Source organism: Pteropus vampyrus, unplaced genomic scaffold (assembly GCF_000151845.1).
Source record: "Pteropus vampyrus isolate Shadow unplaced genomic scaffold, Pvam_2.0 Scaffold195, whole genome shotgun sequence".
Classification (NCBI taxonomy): domain Eukaryota; kingdom Metazoa; phylum Chordata; class Mammalia; order Chiroptera; family Pteropodidae; genus Pteropus; species Pteropus vampyrus.
In genome coordinates this window covers 2720736-2741057 of record NW_011888976.1, presented here as the reverse complement: position 1 = coordinate 2741057, position 20322 = coordinate 2720736, and the positions used below count along the sequence as shown (strand labels likewise).

At 37.5% G+C, this 20322-nt stretch overlaps 1 protein-coding gene across 20 annotated transcripts in view; it reads right to left on the bottom strand.

Moving 5' to 3' along the window:
* Window positions 1-20322, bottom strand: part of ERC2 (ELKS/RAB6-interacting/CAST family member 2) — a 941255-nt gene that overhangs the window by 346580 nt on the left and 574353 nt on the right. For all 20 annotated transcript variants that reach the window (XM_011371814.2, XM_011371813.2, XM_023537617.1 and 17 more), the window contains exon 13: window positions 12151-12311. In XM_011371814.2, the coding sequence (XP_011370116.1) occupies window positions 12151-12311 (161 nt within the window). The remainder of the gene's footprint in view (window positions 1-12150; window positions 12312-20322) is intronic.

The following is a 20322-nucleotide window of genomic DNA, read 5'->3' as shown; positions in this document are numbered from 1 at the left end:
CTCAATAAATAGCATTGCCCAGAATGATTTGTTTTATGAATGAGCCAATGACTGTACAAATAACTGAATCAACGAAGAGTGCTTAGCTTGTACCTGTCCAGAATGCTGCTTTATAGCATTCGCTGCTCGAAGTTGCAATGCGTTTAGCTTTATGTAGACCCCAAATGCTCTGAGCTTGGCTGAAAGAAGGCTACCCATGGCCTGGAGGTAGCTGACTTGTAGTCTAGCCAGGGCCCATGAAAATGCTCTCTTTCCTTCCACCTCAAGAACCTCTTCTTTGCTCAGTCAAAACAACTTGCCCAAGCCTGAAGAATAAGGGAGAGATTTTTTTTACCTTGTATATGGCAGGACTAGGGGTCTGCTTTCACTAATCCTAACACTGATGCTGACTCTGGGAACATCAGCCCCACATCTTTAGGTCAGAGCTGCCGCAGTCATTCATGTTGAAGGGTCATTTGGAAGCCAATTGTTTTCAGAAAACCACAGAATGGCAGTTTTGTTTTAGTGTTTTGACTTTAGTATCAAGCAATCTGCTTCTTCTTCCAAAATTACTTAATATGGGAAATGTAAACATTTCCTAACAATGCTTTCTCAAATCATCCTATTAAATTTCACAAATGTGACCACAGCACCGTGGCCTTCTCCACTATATTGGTCTGGGTCCAGCAGGAAACAGAATCTACCATAGTTGGGTCCAATAAAACCTTAAATGAAGGGACTACAGAAGGAGAGGTGATCGGGGTTAGTGAAAGAAATAATATATGTTGAGGCACTCAGAAACTGGCAACAGTATTGCTATTGCACCTCAGGCTGAAGGGACAAAAGGAAACATGAGTTAATCCCAGTACCAGTGGAATGGATGGGGCACTGCTGCAAGGGAGCTACAGTCATAGAGAGAAGTCCCTTCTGCCAGAGACATGGCCCCAAAGCAAGAAAAGAACAGGGAAGAAATTCTCTAGCCTTTTTCTTCCCCAGCCTTCCCATCTCCTGTAGTGCCTCCTATTGGCCCCGGACCCAACCAGGAGTCAGCCAGTAAGGTAACCCCAGAAATGCACCCCATGGGGGAGGGAGACAGCTTCCTAGGGCACTGTCCTTCCTCCCAAAGAATGACAGGGGATAGGAGAGAGCAACGAATAAGCACTAGGCTTACTCAGTTCCACACTGCCATAAAGCCCTAGCTGACAGGCATCTTAGAAATGCACTGTAGGGAAAGTTTTCCAAGAAAACTTCCACAGATAGAGCCAGGAAGAGAAAGAAGCTCCAAGATTAGGGCTCATGAAGTGAACACACAAACACTAATTTCAAATCAGAACAGAAAAACAGCAATTTAACTTTTATCATTACTGCATGCTGGCATTAGCTGCAGTGCACTCTGCAAAGCTCTTCAAGTAAGCAAAGCATCGGGTGTGAGTAATAACAGATTCTCAAAGTTGGCCACAGTCTCCTGCAGGTTCAAATTAAGAGCCCAGGGATATTGGCTTAACCCAAAGATCAAGTCAAACACTGCTTTTCAATTTTCACCATCGGCTGGTTCCCAAATTCCATGACTGGAAAACAAAAGACTTTGGCCACACTTGACTGGCAGCTTGGCTCCAGGTCACAGTTCTCGATTGCTTTCTTCCTGGGGTATTGAGTGGTCTTCCCTTCAACACCTCATTCTCCAGGCAAGATTGCCAGAGGCAGCCCCTTCTCTGCCCCCAAACATGTGCATGTGCATGTGCACGCGCACGCGCACGCGCACACACACACACCCCCACACGCACACCCCTTCCAAGTGCTTGATCTGCCTCCTGCCTAATAGTCAAAATTAGAATCTGGTAAGACAATTTTATGTCAAGAAAATCCAGAAAATATTTTGAACCTCAACACTTTGTAGGGCACCGGGGTAGGGGTAGGAAAGGGAGGGGAAAGGAAGAAGAATAGAGAAAGGTAAAGGAGAGTAAAGGACAGAGGAAGAGAGGAAGAAGAGGAGATTAGATGGAAGAGAAAAAGATGAGAGTGAATAAGGTAGAGGGAAAGGAGAAAAAGAAGCTAGCAAGAGGCAGAGTATAATTTTCATCAATATTCATTCATTCCTTCAACAAACTTTTATTAAATTCTTCCCAAAGACCAAGAACTAACCTCTATGCTATGCCTCAGCCTATTACCCTATAAATCTTAACTGACTTGGAGCCTTTTGTAATGTCCCCTTCCAATGAGGATGCAGATCTTGATATTTACCCTCTATATCCTAGGTATTGAGGCACTCCCTAATAATATCTGGATATATTTTATCTACTCAAAAAAGATACTACTGGGAGACAGAGAAACCACCCCATTCCCCAAGCAGGGATTTTCCCCAAGTCCTGCCCTTCACAGTCTGGCAGGAAGCTGGCATCTGGGCAACAGTCTGTTTCCCACTGATGCCCTTGGCCCCTGTTCTGGCATACATTCTCCCATCTTTGCAATGTCCTCATTTTTCTTCTATCTTTTTAGCTTTAAACGACCAATGCAAGAAGTGGTTCCCTAAGAAAAGACCTAGCTATTCAGTGGGATCAGTGGGATGTGGGGAAGGAAGGAACAAATGGAAGGCAGGGACAAAGGTGGACTGAGTAAAAGGGGCATCAATTTATAGGGCTGACTAGAGGAATGGCCAATTGAGGACTGGCCGATTTCATATCCTTAATTTATAGATGGGCAAACTGAGGACCCAAAAAGAGAGAGCCACAGACTAAAGAATGATCAAATATTAGAGCTGGAAAGGACTGTGTGGTCTGTTAAGCAGTAGACATTTAATGGATCAGGTCTTTTGTATCTTAGCCGGAATTTATATCTTATAGGGAGCACAGTATCCTGGGGATTGGGATCTGAGACCTGGGTCAGTTCCAGTTGAGCTACATGGTGAGATGGAATATAGTCCCAAGAAAGCAAGCCATCTACTCAAAATGGGAAGTCCCCATGCCACCATGCCCTCTGGGGCAGAATCATGATCCTGTATGTGAAAATGCATCACGTATGAGTCCTCTCTGAAAATAAGTCAAGTTAAATTAGAGATGAGACCCAACAAAGCTTTATTTTCTTCTCTAGTTTAAAAAACAAGTCTTAACAAAAGGAAGCTAATTATGGGTTTCTCAACTCTGGCACTATTGGTATTTGGGGCTGCATATTTTTGTTTGTTTTGTTTTGGAAAAGGCTATCTTATGCATTGTAAGATGTTTAGCAGTATCCCTAGCCTCTATCCCTAGATGCCAGTGGCATCTCCCCTCCAGTTTTAACAACCAAAATGTCTCCAGACTTCTCCAAATGTCCCCTAGGGGGCAAAACACGCCCCCTGCCGCCCGCCCCGCAAAACACACACACACTCCAAGGAGAACCACTGCTTTAGAGAATCATAGACTATTAATAAGGTCATCTGGGTCCCAGAGCCCTGTTCACAATTGGAAATACCAGGTCAGGCTGGTCTCAGCTCACTCAACACTAACTGGCAGATTCAGGCTATGAACTCAAATCTTGAAAGCCCTGCTCACTGCACCAGAGATTTCTTGTTTCAGGACTTGATATATGACCCTGGTGATTGCCCCAGTCCTTGCCTCTTAGGGCTAAACCTGACAGTAGCCCCCACAGCGTTATATCAAGTATTTAACAAAATTCCTCCAAAGGATGTTGCTCTTGGATTAGAAGAAAGGACCACAACTGCCCCCTTTTGCCTTGCCATGCTTTAGAAAGTTAGAAGGCCTTACATTTTTCTTTCTTTTTTTTTTTTAGTGGTTGACCTTCACTAGCCCCCATGGAACTGCTGTGAGTATGGAGATAACATGAAGTATGGTACTTGGAATTATTTAAGCTCTATGATTCACAAGCATTTAGATTATTTAACTACTAATTATGATTATTTAAGCTGAAAGATTATACTGCTCTAGCTCAGAAAATGTTTGTATTTCCATTAAAAACCACCAGGCCAAGGGCCCTTTTGACTGACAGTTTTCACTATTAAAACTATACATTCAGTGCATGTTTTTGGCCAGAAGACAGTGTGTTCCTTATTTTATTTTAGGATAAGGAAGCTGACTTCAAAGGCCTCCTCCAGCTAGCTCTCTTCATGCCCCCTCCCTACCCACCATCACCCCAGCCTGCTGTCCTGCTCCCCAGTAGCAGGTTGGAAGAACCACCTATCTGCTCACTGCCTTCAACTATTTAATACAAAGTGGTTCTGCCATTCCCAGACTTGAAATTCTTACAATGACATCCTGAGTTCTGTACAATGGTTAAGATGATGGGCTATCTTGTCAAATAGACCTGTATTTGAGTTCCAGGTATCTGAGCCTCAGTTTCTGTATCTACACAGTGTGGATAACAACATTCTCCATCTCACAGGAGGTGGCAGCAATGTGTAGCCTCTGCCTGACATGTAATAAGCATTTAGTAAATGTTCACTGGTAATTAACACTACCAGTGAATAGTATGCACTGAATAGTACATACGCCTGGGCTAGCTTAATTCTTTGAAGGCTTTTTAATCAGAGATAGTACATTCCTTACAGCGGGGAGAGTGAAAAGCTCTTGATACTACCTGACGTGGAATTTAACCACTGATTCCCTATAATGATTTGTGAGACATGTCTCTGCTTAGCTCATATATTTGCATCTAGAGTTTATAAAAAATAAATTCAATGTATAAAAAGACAGGGAAATTCTATTGTGGTCCTATTAGACAGAGCAGTGTATTAAACCAAGCAGTTATTTTTGGCTTTTGGAAATAGTTTCTGATTTCAATTAGTGTTCCTCAAGGGAAGAAAAAATATTCCAACATTGCCTAAATGTTACCCATATTTCAGGTCATTTATTTAGTGGAATTATGGATAGAATTCCACATTGGAAGGAATTGTGGAGATCACCTTGCCACCTTCTCTCTGGATATAGGAATTCCTTCTATAGCACCCAGAGAGGTGATTTTCTACCCCACGGGACTTGCTGATAAACTTTAGGAGCCACCTCAAAAGGCTACAGCGTTCCTGCTGCTACAATGTTCCACAAAGCACCAGAGGAAAGTCTTCCTCTTCTTATGTTCTACTCCCCAGCTCTAGCACAATCTTCTGCAGCAGCATAAGTTAAGTCCACTTTTTTGCTTACATACCATCCCTTTAATAGTTGAAAGAAGGATTCGACTTTCTGTCTTCTATAGGCCTAATGCTCCTCACCCATCAGCTATCCCAACCATGATGAGATTTTTCCTCAACCTGTTCATTCATCACATGACTTGCCCAGAGTTTACCAACCCTGGTATGCAGAGATGAACTCAATATATACGGGATATACATGCATACGAGTAAATGTCTGTTAGAAATACTATCTCTAAAGGTGTAGATGCAAAGATTTTTAAATACTCAGTGAGATAACATATCAGTTGGCACATTTTTTCATACTTTGTTTATTTCAACAAAGACTGCTAATTGTTCCCAATATCCCTTTACCCCTTCTCTTCCTTAGTACTGGGTTCCTTGAATGTTAACTGGACATAGAGCTACCCAGCTAAAGGTTGTAGCTAAATGTGATCATGTAACTTAAATGGTGGCCAATGAGCCCCTTTCCCTGCACTAGTTCATGCACCGACTTAGAATGTAAGCTCCAGGAATAAAGAGATTTATGCCCTTTCTCTTCACTTAGAAGAGTGCTTACTTAGATCAGTGCCTAAGGCACAGAACAGTCCTTGCATGTAGTAGATACTCAACAACCATTTATTGAATGAACTGTTAATTGACTCAGATGGCAATGAATGGTATGTGCAATTTAAAGGACAAAGAGGTTCTTTTCTCATTTCTCCTTTCTGCTGGCTGGAATGTGCATAGGATGGAGGAAGCTGAGGTAAAAATCTTGTATCATGAAGTGGAAGCCATACGTCGAGAATGGCAAAGCATCAAAAGAGGAGTGTGGGTTCCCCATACTCCACAGCTACTTGTATGAGCTTCTGGAATGTAAGATTTTCTGTTTTTGCATTTGAAGCTAATTAGACCATTCCACTATTTTAAAGTTATTTTCTTTGTAGTAAAGTTTTATTTACCTATCATAAGCTTTGTGTACAGTCTTTCTCTCCTACTAAAGGCTCTAAACCACCAACTTCAGTGTTACAAGAGAAATAGAAATCATGAGTGGTAAGCAACAGTTCATTCATGTGACTGCTGTAGCTCGAGCCAGAGTCGATGCTGAATGAGCAGTTGTTCATGATATTTATTCTCTCTCTTTCTGCTACCTATTCTCAATCATGGCAGGTAACTTAGAAAGCTGCAAAAAGCTTTATCACTATTCTAGCTGATTCAATTTACTTTTAGCGCAGAGCAGGTAATAAATAGTGACAGACCAAGACATCCTAGGACACATTACTATAGTATTTAATATTTGTTCAATTGGACATGTCAAACTTTTTCTAAACAAACCATTGGTTAGAGAAAAACTTCATTATAGCCCCCATAAAAATTGTTGAAAGAGTAAGGCCAACTGAAATTTGAAGATAGAATCAGTGCTAACTGTAATGGGTTTACTTTACTTCTCATATATTAATGTAACATAACTATACATACATAAACATATATATGGCCTTTTACCACTTAAAAATAACTTTCTCGTAAATGTATAATTCCATTCAATCCCCATAACATCTCTGTAAGATGGTATAACCCTGCAACAACTGAGTTTATCAATTTTAAGTAACAGTTGCCTTCAAAACTCCTCTCCCAGACTCCATTTATCCTGTCCAAATTGCCAGGCACTTAGGATTCCTCTCTAAAGAAATGTGATTTGTCTTTTCTCATGTTGGCATGAAGTAAAGAATAAATTGATTATATCATTTTCTGCACCCTGCCTCTCCTTTGAAGGGTACTTACCTAATGAGTGGGTCTCTCAAAAAGAAGCCTAGATCAAAGAGGCCAGCAGGATAATGCTTTGGAATAAGCTGCTGCCTTACCTCACTATAACTTCTTAAAATAGCTCAGTGTATACAAAGGCTTTCAAGGCTATCTGGAGAAGATGTCTAAAATGTAACAATTCCCAGTAAATTAAGATGGATCTCACAACATCATCAGATGGGTTAAAAATGTAGAGGTCCCCTTAAAATTTTTATATAACATAAGCACAAGAAATCACCACCAAAAAAAAGTCTAAATTCACACTTTAAATTATATAACTATTAACCAGCTCTCAAAACCTTTATTCATTCAGTATTTAATACTAAATGGAACATATCAGTTAGCATGCCTGTTTGCCTACTAAATTACTATGCAAGTTTAAATTGTCTGAGCAAATGCAGACAGATTTTAAGTACAGTATCTCATGGCCTTCAGTTCCTTTTAGCCACAGATATCAAATTTACCTGCCACAAATTAAATAATTGAGCTTTGGTTACTGGAATGTAAGCCTATTAACCAGCATTAAAAAAACTAAACATATAGAATGATGTTCTTAATATTATTTTATAAAATCCCTTTTAAGTAGGAGCAAATGTAACAAAGATGAACCACATCTTCTCCAGATAGCCTTGACATGTTTTAGCAAGAGGTTTTAGATATTTTTTAAGTTAAAGAATAATCTTATACACAAGGTTAAGTGAATATTATGTTCTTCTATGAAAATATATGGTAGGGAAATGTTAGTTCCTTCCAGTATAGGAATAATGACTAGCAGTTATCAAATAGCAACCAATAAAGATAGAGCTGAAGAAAAGGCTGTTGAGGAGAAGAAGGCTACATAAAATATATAAGCCCTCTTTTGTCTTTAGTTCCTAAAAGGTTTCTCAGAATATAGGATAGTACGTTGCATTTTCCATGTCCCTCTTTACCTCAAATAAACATGAGGGTCCTTACCTTTGGAAATAGCTTTCTAAGTGGGCATCCAAACTTTTGTTAAACAAGAAATTACTTTATTCATCTATCTATTTATTTATTTACTTATTTATTTGTTCATTTTCTGAACTCACATCACTAAAATGCAAGTTTGATCAGGTGAGAGATTTTTCTATTTGTTTACCTAGACCACTACCTGCCACATGGTAGAAGTTTGATGAATATTTATGAATTTTTAAAATATTCATCCCTTTATTCCTCACTTATTTAATGCCTACCACATGACAGGTTCCAGATATCCAATATTAAAAAGAATTCCACATTAAATAAAATATAACCAACTCATGAGAGAGATTTAAATTCGAGAAATGAACCGGTATTTTCTCACTCTAAATTCAGTCTAAATTTAAACTAAGAGGATAATTCCCCGGTCTACCAAAGAAGAATGGCAGGGGAAAACGTAGACTAGTATGGCACAAAACAAACTCTGGTTAAAAATGAAACAGCTAAGTTGTAGGTGTAGCTATCAAAAGGCAGCACAAGGGATCTTTGTAAGGATAAAACAGTGTTGTATCTTGACTTTGATGGTGGTTACACAGATCTATCCATGTTGAAATTGCATATAACTAAATATACACACACACACACACACACACACACACACACACACACACACAAATGAGTAAATGTAAAAACCAGAAAAATCAGAATAAAGATGATAAATTGTACCAATATCAATTTCCTGGTATAAAATATGTTATAAATATGTAAGACACTACCATTGAGGTAAAAGAGTGAAGTGTACAAGAGACCTCTCTCTACACTTGCATGTAACTGTATATCAATCTATAATTATTTAAAAATAGTTAACAAAATAAAACAGCAGGATGCTTATCAAAACATTCTTTACATTAGCAAAACAGTGGCATGAAGATAAATGTCTAATAAAGAAATGAACCTATATGACAATATACTAATTAAAAATAAGATAATTCTATGTTTGTGACATGGAGGGTATTTACCATTCAGAAAACAAAAGCAGCAGGATTTGCAAAATATAAAAATATGATCCAATTTTGTTAAAAAATAAAGTTCATTTGTAAAGGTATACACTAAAATGCCATCAGTGTTTTTCTCTGCATGGTAGGACCATAGGTGATTTGTTTTTACTAATTTTGCTCCTTCATGTTTCTTTTTTCCCTAAAAAAAATATCACTCAAACAAATATCTAAAAGGTTTTCTGTCCTCTGGATGGGTTCAGTTAAATTCTGTGTAGCTCTGGACATAAACCAAGACAAGTGGGTAGTTTACATGGAAAGCCATTTCAGTTCCATGTAAGGATGAATGAGCTACCTGCAAGAGTTAGGGAACATGAACCGCCACCTTATGAAGCTATGCCTACCAAAGTAAATGGTGTTCATCAGGGCCTGGTGAATTCCTTAGTAATTATGTGGATGGGAGTCTGGCTTATGCAGGCTGTGAGGTTGGACCAAGCTGCTTTCCAATTCTAAAACTGCCATTTGATTATTCAATTAATTTAAAAGACATCACCTCTCATTCTGAAAGCCCCTTTTACAATTCAAATCACTTTTACACATGTTGATTTATATTAATTTCAGTTCAATGTTTTTTTAAATTTCCTATAACAATTATATAGAGTCGACAGGGCAAGTATTATCACTTCCATGACACTGAAAATAAAACGAAGGCAGCCAGAGAGTGATCTCCTGTTAAGAGTGAGTTAAGAGATCACAGATCTCCTAACTCTGGACTCATGGCCCCACCTGTCTCTCCTCTAACAACACAGAGCCTCTCCCTTCACACCTGGAATTGGAAACTGGGTAGACTTGGCCTAACGTTGCTTGCATGATGCCTGCCAGTTGAAAGAAAACCAACAAAGCTTGTCACACTTACGTTGGCACACTTATGTTTACTGGGCTGTCAAGTAACCAATATGTCGACTCAGTTTAAAAATCCAAGAGGCTGATGATCTAGTTGGGGTTCTCAGTCAATATAATTACCCTGTACCTATGTCCCCATAATCTTGGGAAGAAGGCCATAAGTGGGGCTTCTGGGCCAGTTAAATAGTGAATGGGGTCCATACTGAGCTTAATGAAATGAGGCTTTGTTACTTTCACCAAAAGAATTAACAGAGGAATTTTGTATTTATTTTGCAGTGGCAGCAGATTAAGCACTTCAGCAATAATGTGGCAATTGACCAAAAGAGGTCATAGTTAGGTACTATCTGAAATCATGAAATTAAGTAGGAAAACATACACACGGAAAAGGTTTATATGTCTTAGAAAGATAAACCCAAATTTTAGATAAATGATACTCTTCACAAAGTATACTAAACGATGACATATTTGCATTGGCTGATTGTGCCATTTATACACATATATCATTCTCTATGTGCCAACCACTCCTTTAAATGCCTTTCCTCAGAATCACCCCAGGAAAGTCCTTACAGGAGGAAACTGGAGGGTCAGTGATGGTATGGTCATTTCCCTCAAGTCACCCAGCCACCGGAGAGAAGCAACAGGATTTCATGTCAGGTCTGATGACTACTAAACCAGTATGTTTCACCATTACTTGTTCTCTCAAAATGCTGAAAGAATATGCTCTTTTTAGAAATAGGAATGAATGAAAGTTTCCTTAAAACGGCATAATAAATCACTCCAGGAGATAAAGAGTTAACTTGGCAACAGCTAGAGAGCAATGAAACTAGGCTGAACTTGTCACATAATAACACACAAGAAGGCAGAAGCGAATGGAAAAGAATAAAGGCTGTTGAAATCAATGTACTGGTATTGTTAAAAAATTATTGATCAAGATGATAATGTCATAGATGCTTGAAATACTTTGCTTTTCAGCTACATAAAATCCAGTCTTAACATTCAATCTATTTATTCATTCAACAAACAATTCCTGAGTACCTACCATATGCCAAACACTGTTCAAGACAATATGATTAGTGCACTGACTCAAATAACAAAAGTTCTGAGCTTGGTGGTGTTCATCACATAAGCTCCATGAGAAAATGAGATAGTAGAAAAGGAACATGAGGTAGAAGATTTTGGTTTTAATCCCATCCTGATGGCCTTAAGCAAATTACTTGAAATTTCTCTGAGTTCCCTCACCTCTAAACTGAGGATAATAATATCTGTTTATATTATACCATCTTTTATTAGGAAAAATGTGAGTTTATATAGAGAGTTTATATGAAAAAAATTACTATTCTTTGGTCTTAGAGAAACTGAGGTAGTTGATGAGGAATAAAAGTTTTGTTCTCATTATTAAATCTTTCAAAATATTTCATTCCATATTTTCCATGATCTAAGCTCTCTGAGTTTAATGTTAACCATGTGTAAGACTTGCGAGGTCAGGATAAGGTCATTCTTCCATACCTAGCCACCAATTTCAAAGTCTATGTTATAGGCTTAACATGCCATAATTATGTGTGTTTCCTTTTATTGTGCAAGGAAGTGGATTTAAATTATATCTTAGTGATTGTTTCATTTTTAAACTTATATAGAGAGATGCTACTTCCTGTCTACTTCTTCAGAAACAGATCAATAGCAATTGATTATTTCTAAAATTTTTGAGTAATTTTCTTTGCTGTGTTCTTCCATGATGATATTATTTCATTGTAAGAACAAAATAAGATATAGGTAGAGATGAGTGTGTCCTAGGCCCACAGGAATGACCACTGCCCAGCATGTAGCCACACTTTATTGATTAAATCAAAGAAAAGTGATTGGTTCCAGTCCACCCACTTACCTACCCTTCTCCAGGAAGGGGTAGGGGGTATGAGAGGATTTCTAAGCCTGTTTTTATCAGCTCAGCAAATCAGAGTCTTGCTTTCTAAACAAAGAGGTACTAACCTTGAGACTCTATGAAAGCCAAAACAAGCCAGGCATTGTACACAAGTGAAAAGAATATAATTAGCAAGGTTATAGTCACAATTAGGAAATACCTCCTCAGAAAAGTTTCCACTTAACTCTAAACAGTACTCAAATTACCATTGTGCTTAACAAGGCCTCTGTCTCTTGTCCTGCTCAAACCTTTGTGATAGACCTATGAATAACAGTGCCATCCACAAAATACAGATATATAAAATCTAATGCTAGATAATTTTTTGAATAAAAGATGTAAAAAATGTGCAAATTGGAACATGGAAGCTATAACTTAAAAAAATAAGAAGTGTAGCTCCCAAAATGACTAGTCAAGCTAAATTACTCTTTCTCCCAGCTCTTTCTTCATCTTCTCCAGCCTTCTTTTTCGCATCCCAAAAGCAAAACTAGAAAAGAGTAACTAGGAAAGGAAAAATGGGTACTCACTTCATTTCTAGGATCTCCTCTAGCTGTTTCCTCCTTTCTATTCGGAGGTTGGCCAAGTGTGCTTCTTTTTCAGCCAGAGATTGCTGTGTGGAGGTGAGGCGTGCCTTGGTGGTATCCAGTTCCTGTCTGGTCTTCTCTAGTGCATTCATCAGTTCTTCTATCTGAAAGGCATATAGAATGAGATGTGTTATTTCTCCTTCATTTAAACACAAGGCATTCCTTGTTAGAATGCGTTCTTACAATAGACACAAAGAAATCATAGCCATCCTTGAACTGGGCACTGTACCTTATAGTCCATTCTTTTTGTCTCTGGTTAAAAACAATTGTTTCAAACATAAGAAAGGTCCAATTTCTCCAAGATTCTTATTCAACTGGATTGTCCAATAATCTTTAAACTATTTAATATATTTATTATCAGTAAAGGGTGAGTGACTTGACCCAATTTCAACCTGTATTTGGCAAAAATCTAAGATGCTGTTCCACAGTTGGTAGAAGGCAACACTCAAAATACATTTTGCCCAGCACAATATACTTTTGTGTGTAGGCCCCAGAGTATTCTGACAGGAAGTTAATCTACGTGTTTCAGATTTATTCATGTTTTAACCTATCACAGCCATATTTGGCAAAAGTGATTTGATGTCCAAGGGATCTCAGAAGCCTCTGTTCACCTCACCTCCCTGCCTCACATTCAGGAAGCAAAGTTTGGCCAAAGGTAAACAGAACTCCAGCCACAAAAGGTTCAAGTTTGGTTTGCCCCTGAAGTTTGAGAGAGTTCTAAACTCGAAATAAATGACATGTAACTTTTATAGGGTGCTAATACACCATAGAAAAAAGCCAGACTATCAAATATCCAGGGTTTTCAGCCAGGTCCCAAAAAAATTGGACCAGGAAGTCGCAAGGCAAGGCCTTATCCTCCTCGAACCATTGAGGACTTTTAAAAACCAAAACACAACAAAGAAGGCCAGTATTTATAGTTCTGTTCCAGAGACTTCCGTGGAGAAAGCTGGTAGAATGTCTTCCCTTGCAAAGATGCAGGCTGCATCTATCCTGCTGATTTAAAATCATGGAAGTTCCAGGAAGTTTCTAGATTCCAGAGTTTACGTTTGGGATTCTTAGCAACCCCTTCCAGCTGAACTTGGCAGAATGGGATCATCCATCACTAAAGTCAACAGAACACACTTCAAAATGTGTCAGTGACATGTTAAGTTCCAATTCATAAAGACTTTCTACACAATTTCTGTAGCTTTACATGAAATTTATTCAGAATAAGCCTTATAGTTCACATCCAAGGTAAATTACAGGCTTTTAAAATTCAGAAAACCCTCCATTTTTCCCTGATAGAAAGAAGGGACTTGATGACCATGTAATATAACTCAAAGCCCAAAACAAAAACAGTTTTAAAAGCAAGGAATATAAAAGTAAACCTATGAAAGTCATAGAACCACACCTGTTTAATTGGAAAATAAATAACATTATTCTTTAACTTATATTTAAAATACAATCATTAACTTTTTAGTTTCTCATATAAGTTCATAGAACACCATGAATATGACTAGAAGATATTATACAAAGCAATACTTGGTGAGGCTGAGGCAGTTTTCATTTTTCCTCCTTTTCTCCCTGTTTTTGATATATTCAATAAAAATGTAAAAAAGTCAGGAGGGGTCCAAATAGTGGCATAGGAAGACCTTGAGCTCACCTCTTCCCACAAACACATTGGCTCTATACCTACAGACAGAGCAATTCCACCTGAAGAATTGAGGGGTGACTAAACAACTCTGCATAACAAATGAAAGACCACATAGAAACAGGTAGGAGAGATGGAGACACGGTACTGTGGAAACTCCCCACCCCCAACACAGTAAAAAATCGGTGATTTAAAGGACACCTAGACTAAACATGAAGGAAATCAATTTACTAACTCTAGAGCATCTGAAAAATGGGGTAGAGGAACTGTAGGAACTCTTTCTGGGTTGGAGGCACTGGAGAGTACTATCTGTTTTGTTCCCCCACCACACTGATTGCACAGGCAGGAAGTTAATCAAAGAGCTCTAGCTGCTCGCCAGGGCTGTATCAGTGCATCCCAAGTCCCAAGCCCCAGGCCCAAACCAGCTCCACAGCTTGTCCTGGGACTCTCCGTGGCTTGCATGCACTCCAGCAATAGCTCCTTGACCCAGCCCATGACCTATGCTGGCTTCAGCTACAGATTCTGGCCAGTGAGGTTTACTCTCAGGACTCCCCACAGCCTGCTCCAACTATAACTGAGGCAGTCCAGGTGTGGCTTTCCCTGAGACATCTTGTGGCTCACAGCTGCTCCAGCTCCAGCTTCAGGCCCCAATGTAGCTTTCCCCAGGGACTTCCATTGGCCTGAGACTGCTTCAGCTAAAGTTCCAACCCAGGCACAGCTTGGGACTCCTCATGGCCCATTCCAGCTACAGTTATAGCCAACCTGCCCAAGTGGCCCCAGCATGGCTTGCCCCAATGGCCTGAGTCAGCACCAGTTCCAGCTCCAACCAGTCTGTAAAACAACATCTGGCATACTCAGTTTACAAAGAGGAGCTCCTATGCAAGGTTACTCATTCAAAACTGAGGTTCCTATTTCACCTAACTTATAGATAAAAGCACAGAGAGATAGCCAAAATGAAGAGACATAGAAATAAGTTCCTCATAAAAGAACAGAACAAAATTTCAGAAAAAGAGCTAAATGAAACAGAGAGAAACAATCTACCAGATGAAGAATTCAAAACATGTTTATGAGATGATCAACGAGCTCAGGAAAATAGATGAACTCAGTGAGAACGTCAAGAAAGAGACAGAAAATATAAAAAATAACCCATCAGACCTGAAAAATACAATGACTAAAATGAAAAATACATTAGAAAGAATCAACAGAAGATGAGATGATTCAGAAGGCCAAACAATGACCTGGAAGGCAAGATAGTGGAAATCACAGAATTGGAACAACAAAAAGGAAAAAAAGAAAAGAAAGAAGGAAGGAAGGAAGGAAGGAAGGAAGGAAGGAAGGAAGGAAGGAAGGAAAGAAGAAAGAAAAAGAAATGTAGATAGTTTAGGGGAATTATGAGACAACATCAAGCATACCAACATTTGCATCATATTGGTTCCAGCAGAAAAAGAGACAGAGAAAAGGAGAGAAAAATTATTTGAAGAAATGATGGAAAACTTCCCTAACTTGGTGAAGGAAATAGTCATTCAAGTCCAAGAAATAAAGAGAGTCCCAAACAAGATAAACCCAAAGAAGCCCACACCAAGACATATCATAATTAAAGTGCCAAAAGTTAGCAATAAAGAGAGAATCTTAAAGCAGCAAGAGAAAAGCAGTTTGTTACATATAAAGGAAAACCCATAAGATTATCGGCTGATTTTTCAGCAGGAACTTTGGAGGACAGAGAATGGCACATTATTTTCAAAGTGATTAAAGACAAAAAACCTACAACCAAGAATTCTCTACCCAGAAAGGCTATCTTTCATAATTGAGGGAGAGACAGTTTTGAGATAAGCAAAGAAGGCTAAAGTACTACATCAACACTAAACTGGCACTAAAAGAAATGTTAAAGAAACTTCTTTAACTAAAAAAAAAAAAAGGCTGAAACTAAAAATAAGAAAAAAATATCTCATTGATAAAGGCATATATTTAGTAAAAGTAGTGGATCAACTAATTATAAAGCCAGTATAAAGGTTAAAACACAAAAGTAAGATCATATGTAACTAAAGTAATAAATTAAAAGGTACACACACAAATACATGTTGTAAAATATGATATCAAAAAAACGTGGAGGGTGAGTAAAAAAAATGTAGTACTTTTAGAATGTGTTTGATCTTAAGTGATCATCAACTTAAAGTATATTGCATAAACATAGCTTGTTATATATGAACCTCATGGTAACCACAAATTAAAAACCTATAATAGATACAAAAATAAAAAGAAAGGAACTCAAACAAACTATTAAGCGTCATCAATGTACAAGAGAAGAGAGCAAAAGAAGAAGAAATAGAGAACTACGAAAACAACCAGAAAACAATTAATTAAATTGAAATAACTACATATCTATCAATAATTACTTTAAACGTAAATGGACTAAATGCTCCAATCAATAGACATACAGTGGCTGGATGGAGTCAAAAAAAAACAAAAACAAAAACAAAAACAAAAAAACAAGACCCATGCATATGCTGCCTCCAAGAGACTCATTTCAGATTGAAAGACACACAAAGACTGAAAGTAAAGACTGGAAAAAGATATCTCATGAAAATGGAAAGGAAAAGAAAGCTGGGGTAGCAATACTTATAGCAGACAACACAGACTTTAAAACAAAGACTGGAGAAAGACAAAGAAGGTCATTACATAATGACAAACGGATAAACCCAACAAAAGGATAAAATATAATAATTGTAAACATCTATGCACCAAAGAGCACTTAAATACATAAAGAAGTATTAACAGACTTAAGAAAGAGATTGAGAGTAATACAATAATAGTAGAGGACTTCACACACCACTTACATCAATGGATAAATCATCCAGACAGAAAATCAACAAGGAAACAATGGCCTTAAATAATACATTATACCAGATAGATTTAATAGACATTTAAGAACATGCCACACAAAAACAGGAGAATACATTTTATTTTCAAGTATACATTTTCCAGGATAGACCAGAGTAGGCCACAAAACAAATCTTGATAAATTTAAAAGGACTGAAATTATTTAATCTCTTCCAATTACAATGGTATGAAACCAAAAATCAATTACAAGAAGAAAACTGGAAAAAGTACAAATCCAAGTTAAACAACATGCCCCAAACGATCAATGGGTTAACACAGAAATAAAGCAGGAAATAAAAAAAAATTTCTTAAGAAAATAAAAATAAAATGATCCAAAAAATGGGACACAGCAAAAGCAGTTCTGAATGAAAAATTCATAGTACTACAGGCCTACCTCAAGAAACAAAACAAATCTCAAACAGTCTAACATTATAACACATGGAATAAGAAAAAGAACAGGTAAATCCCAATGTAAGTAGAAGAAAAAAACAATAAATAAAAACAAAATACAAAACAAAAACAGGAAATGTCATAGCTGATATGAATAAAATAAAGGTTATATATGTGTGTGTATATATATACATATATATCTGTGTATATATATATAGATATATACATATCTATGTACATATATATCTGTAGATATGTACATATCTATCTATATATATATACATGCTCAATGAAACTAAAAGCTGATTCTTTAACAAGATAAACAAAACTAATAAAACTTTAGCCAGGTTAATCAAGGAAAAAAAAAGAGGGCTCAAATAACTAAAATTAGGAATGAAGAGGAAAGTTTCAACTGACACCAAAGAAATACAAAGGATTATAAGGTAGTACTATAAAAAATTATATACCAATAAACTGGAATACCTAGAAGAAATGAATAAATTTCTAGAAACATATAATCTTTTAATGATCAGGAAGAAACTGAAAATCTGAACAGACTAATTACCAGTAACAAAATTGAATTAATAATCAAAAATTCCCAACAAACAAAAGTCCAGGACCAGATAGCTTCACAAGTGAATTCTACCAAACACTCACTGAAGAATTAATACCTATACTTTTCAAACTATTCCAAAAAATTGAAGAGAAGGGAAAGCTTCCAAACTCATTTAATGGCATTACCTAATACCAAAACCTGATTAAGACACTACGAAAAAAAATTACAGGTCAATTTCTCTAATGAGCATACATATAAAAATTCTCAATAAAATACTGGCAAATCAAATCTAGCAATACATTAAAAAGATCATATACCATGATCAAATGGGATTTATTCCAGGGATGCAAAGATGGTTTAATACCTGCAAATCAATTGTGATACATCACACACACACACAAAAAAAAAAAGGAAGAAAAAAATCACATGATCATCTCAAAAGATGCAGAAAAAGCATTTGATAAAATTCAACATCCATTTACAATAAAAAACCAACAAAGTGGAAATAGAAGGAATATGCCTCAATGTAATAAGGTCCATATATGATAAACCTACAATTAACATCGTAGTCAATGGCAAAAAGGTAAAAGCTCTTCTCCAAGATCAGTAATAAGACAAGACATTCTTATTCAACATAGTACTGGAAGTCCTAGTTACAGCAATCTGACAAGAAAAAAAAAAAGTTATCCAAATTGGAAAGGAAGAAGTAAAACTGTCACTATTTTCAGATGACATAATACTATATATAGAAAACCCTAGGCTTTTTGGAAACACGGCAGAGTGAGAGATGTCCTCAGATCTCTCCCCTTGAAACCACAAAAAGCTAAACATCTAAAACTCAACAAAAAACACCCAAACTGCACACCAGTACGTCTGAGCATGGGATCTACGCATAAGAGCTACCACAGATCAGAACACTGGGTGTTGAGCGGTGGACTGGGAGAAATAAAGAAGCTGCAACTCGCTGCCACCGGAGGAACCTGTAGGAGGAGGGGGAAGGGAGAAGGTGTGGCGAGTTCTGTGACTCTGCCTGGGAGAGCTGTGAGTTCCAAGCAGCCAGCTGCAGGGCCCAGTCATAAGGGCAGAGAGGCAGAATAGCAGAGAAACAACAGTTGCTTTTATCGGCCCAGTTGCAAAACCAAGGCTGAGCAGCAGCCCCCATCCCTCACCCAGAAGGCCCCTCACCCCATACCCTCTGAGACCGAATACTGCAGAGCCCCAGGGAAATCTGAGCGAACACTACTGAAACTGTCGCTAATACTGACAGAGACTGAAACTGAGGGTACCAAAGATGATTAAATATCTACAAGAAACTAAAAGGCATTTTTAAGTCTTTATATAAAGCAGAGATCCAAGAGGCTTAGATGTCACCTACTGGAAACCAAAAGAAAAATACCTTCTTTGCAGCAGGCTAAAGAAAGACTTTATATAATAAATCTTCCTTCTGGAAAAAAAAGCAGAATACATTTCCCTTAATGCACAGGCAGAGAAATAGCCCATTAAACACCATGAACAACCAAGGTGACAAGGCATCTCAGAAAGAAAGAGAAAAATCTCCAGAAAACAAGCATACAGACATAGAAATATACAACTTAAATAACAGAGAATTCAGGATGGTACTTCTGAAAAAACTCCATGAGATACGAAATGAATCATATCAACAATTTCAGGAATTGAAAAAGCAACTAGATGAGCAGAATGAGTTCTTTAGCAAAGAGATTGAAACCCTCAAAAAGAATAGAATAGACCTTCTGGAGATAAAGAACACACTGCAAAAGTTGAAAAATGAAATAACAAGCTTGGAAAATAGAGTTGACCAAATGGAGGAGAGGATCAGTGATCGAAGACAGAAATCTAGAAATAAATCAGAATGAAAAAGAGAGAGACCGAAGAATGAAAAATAATGAAAGAGAAATTCAAGAACTCGCAGATATCATCAGGAGAGGAAATATAAGAAGAATGAGCATTATCGAAGGCAAAGAAAAGGAGCAGGGACTAGAAAGCATTTTCAGACCAACGGTTGATGAGAATTTCCCTAATCTAAGGAATAAACTGAAGCTTGGAATTCAAGAAATCAACAGAACACCCAATTATATCTCAACCCAAAAAGGCCTTTACCATGACACATTGTATTAAAATTATCAAGAATCAATGACAAAGAGAATTCTCAGGGCAGCCAGAGAGAAGAGAACAGTAAACTTATAAAGGAAAACTCATTAGATTATCCTTGGACTTCTCAGCGCAAACCTTACAAGCCAGAAAGGAATGGATCAAATATTTAAATTATTAAGTGAAAGGAACTACCGGCCAAGAATAATGTATCCAGCTAAGCTCTTCTTTAGATATGAAGGAGAAATAAAGACCTTTCCAGACATATAAAAATTCAGGGAATTCTCCACTATGAGGCCTGCACTACAGGAAATATTGAAAGGGGTCAGCTCACCTAAAACAATATACCAAAAAAAAACCACAAAAAACATTATTAGGAGTAAAGTGACTATCAGGCAAATAGAAGCAGAGGAGTGCAATTCTTACTAAGAACAGGGCATTATAAGCTTAAATAATAAGACCAACTAGACAAAATTGACATTTACAGAGCCTTCCATCCCAAAACAGCTGCTTATACATTCTTCTCTAGTGCACATGCAACATTCTCAAGAAT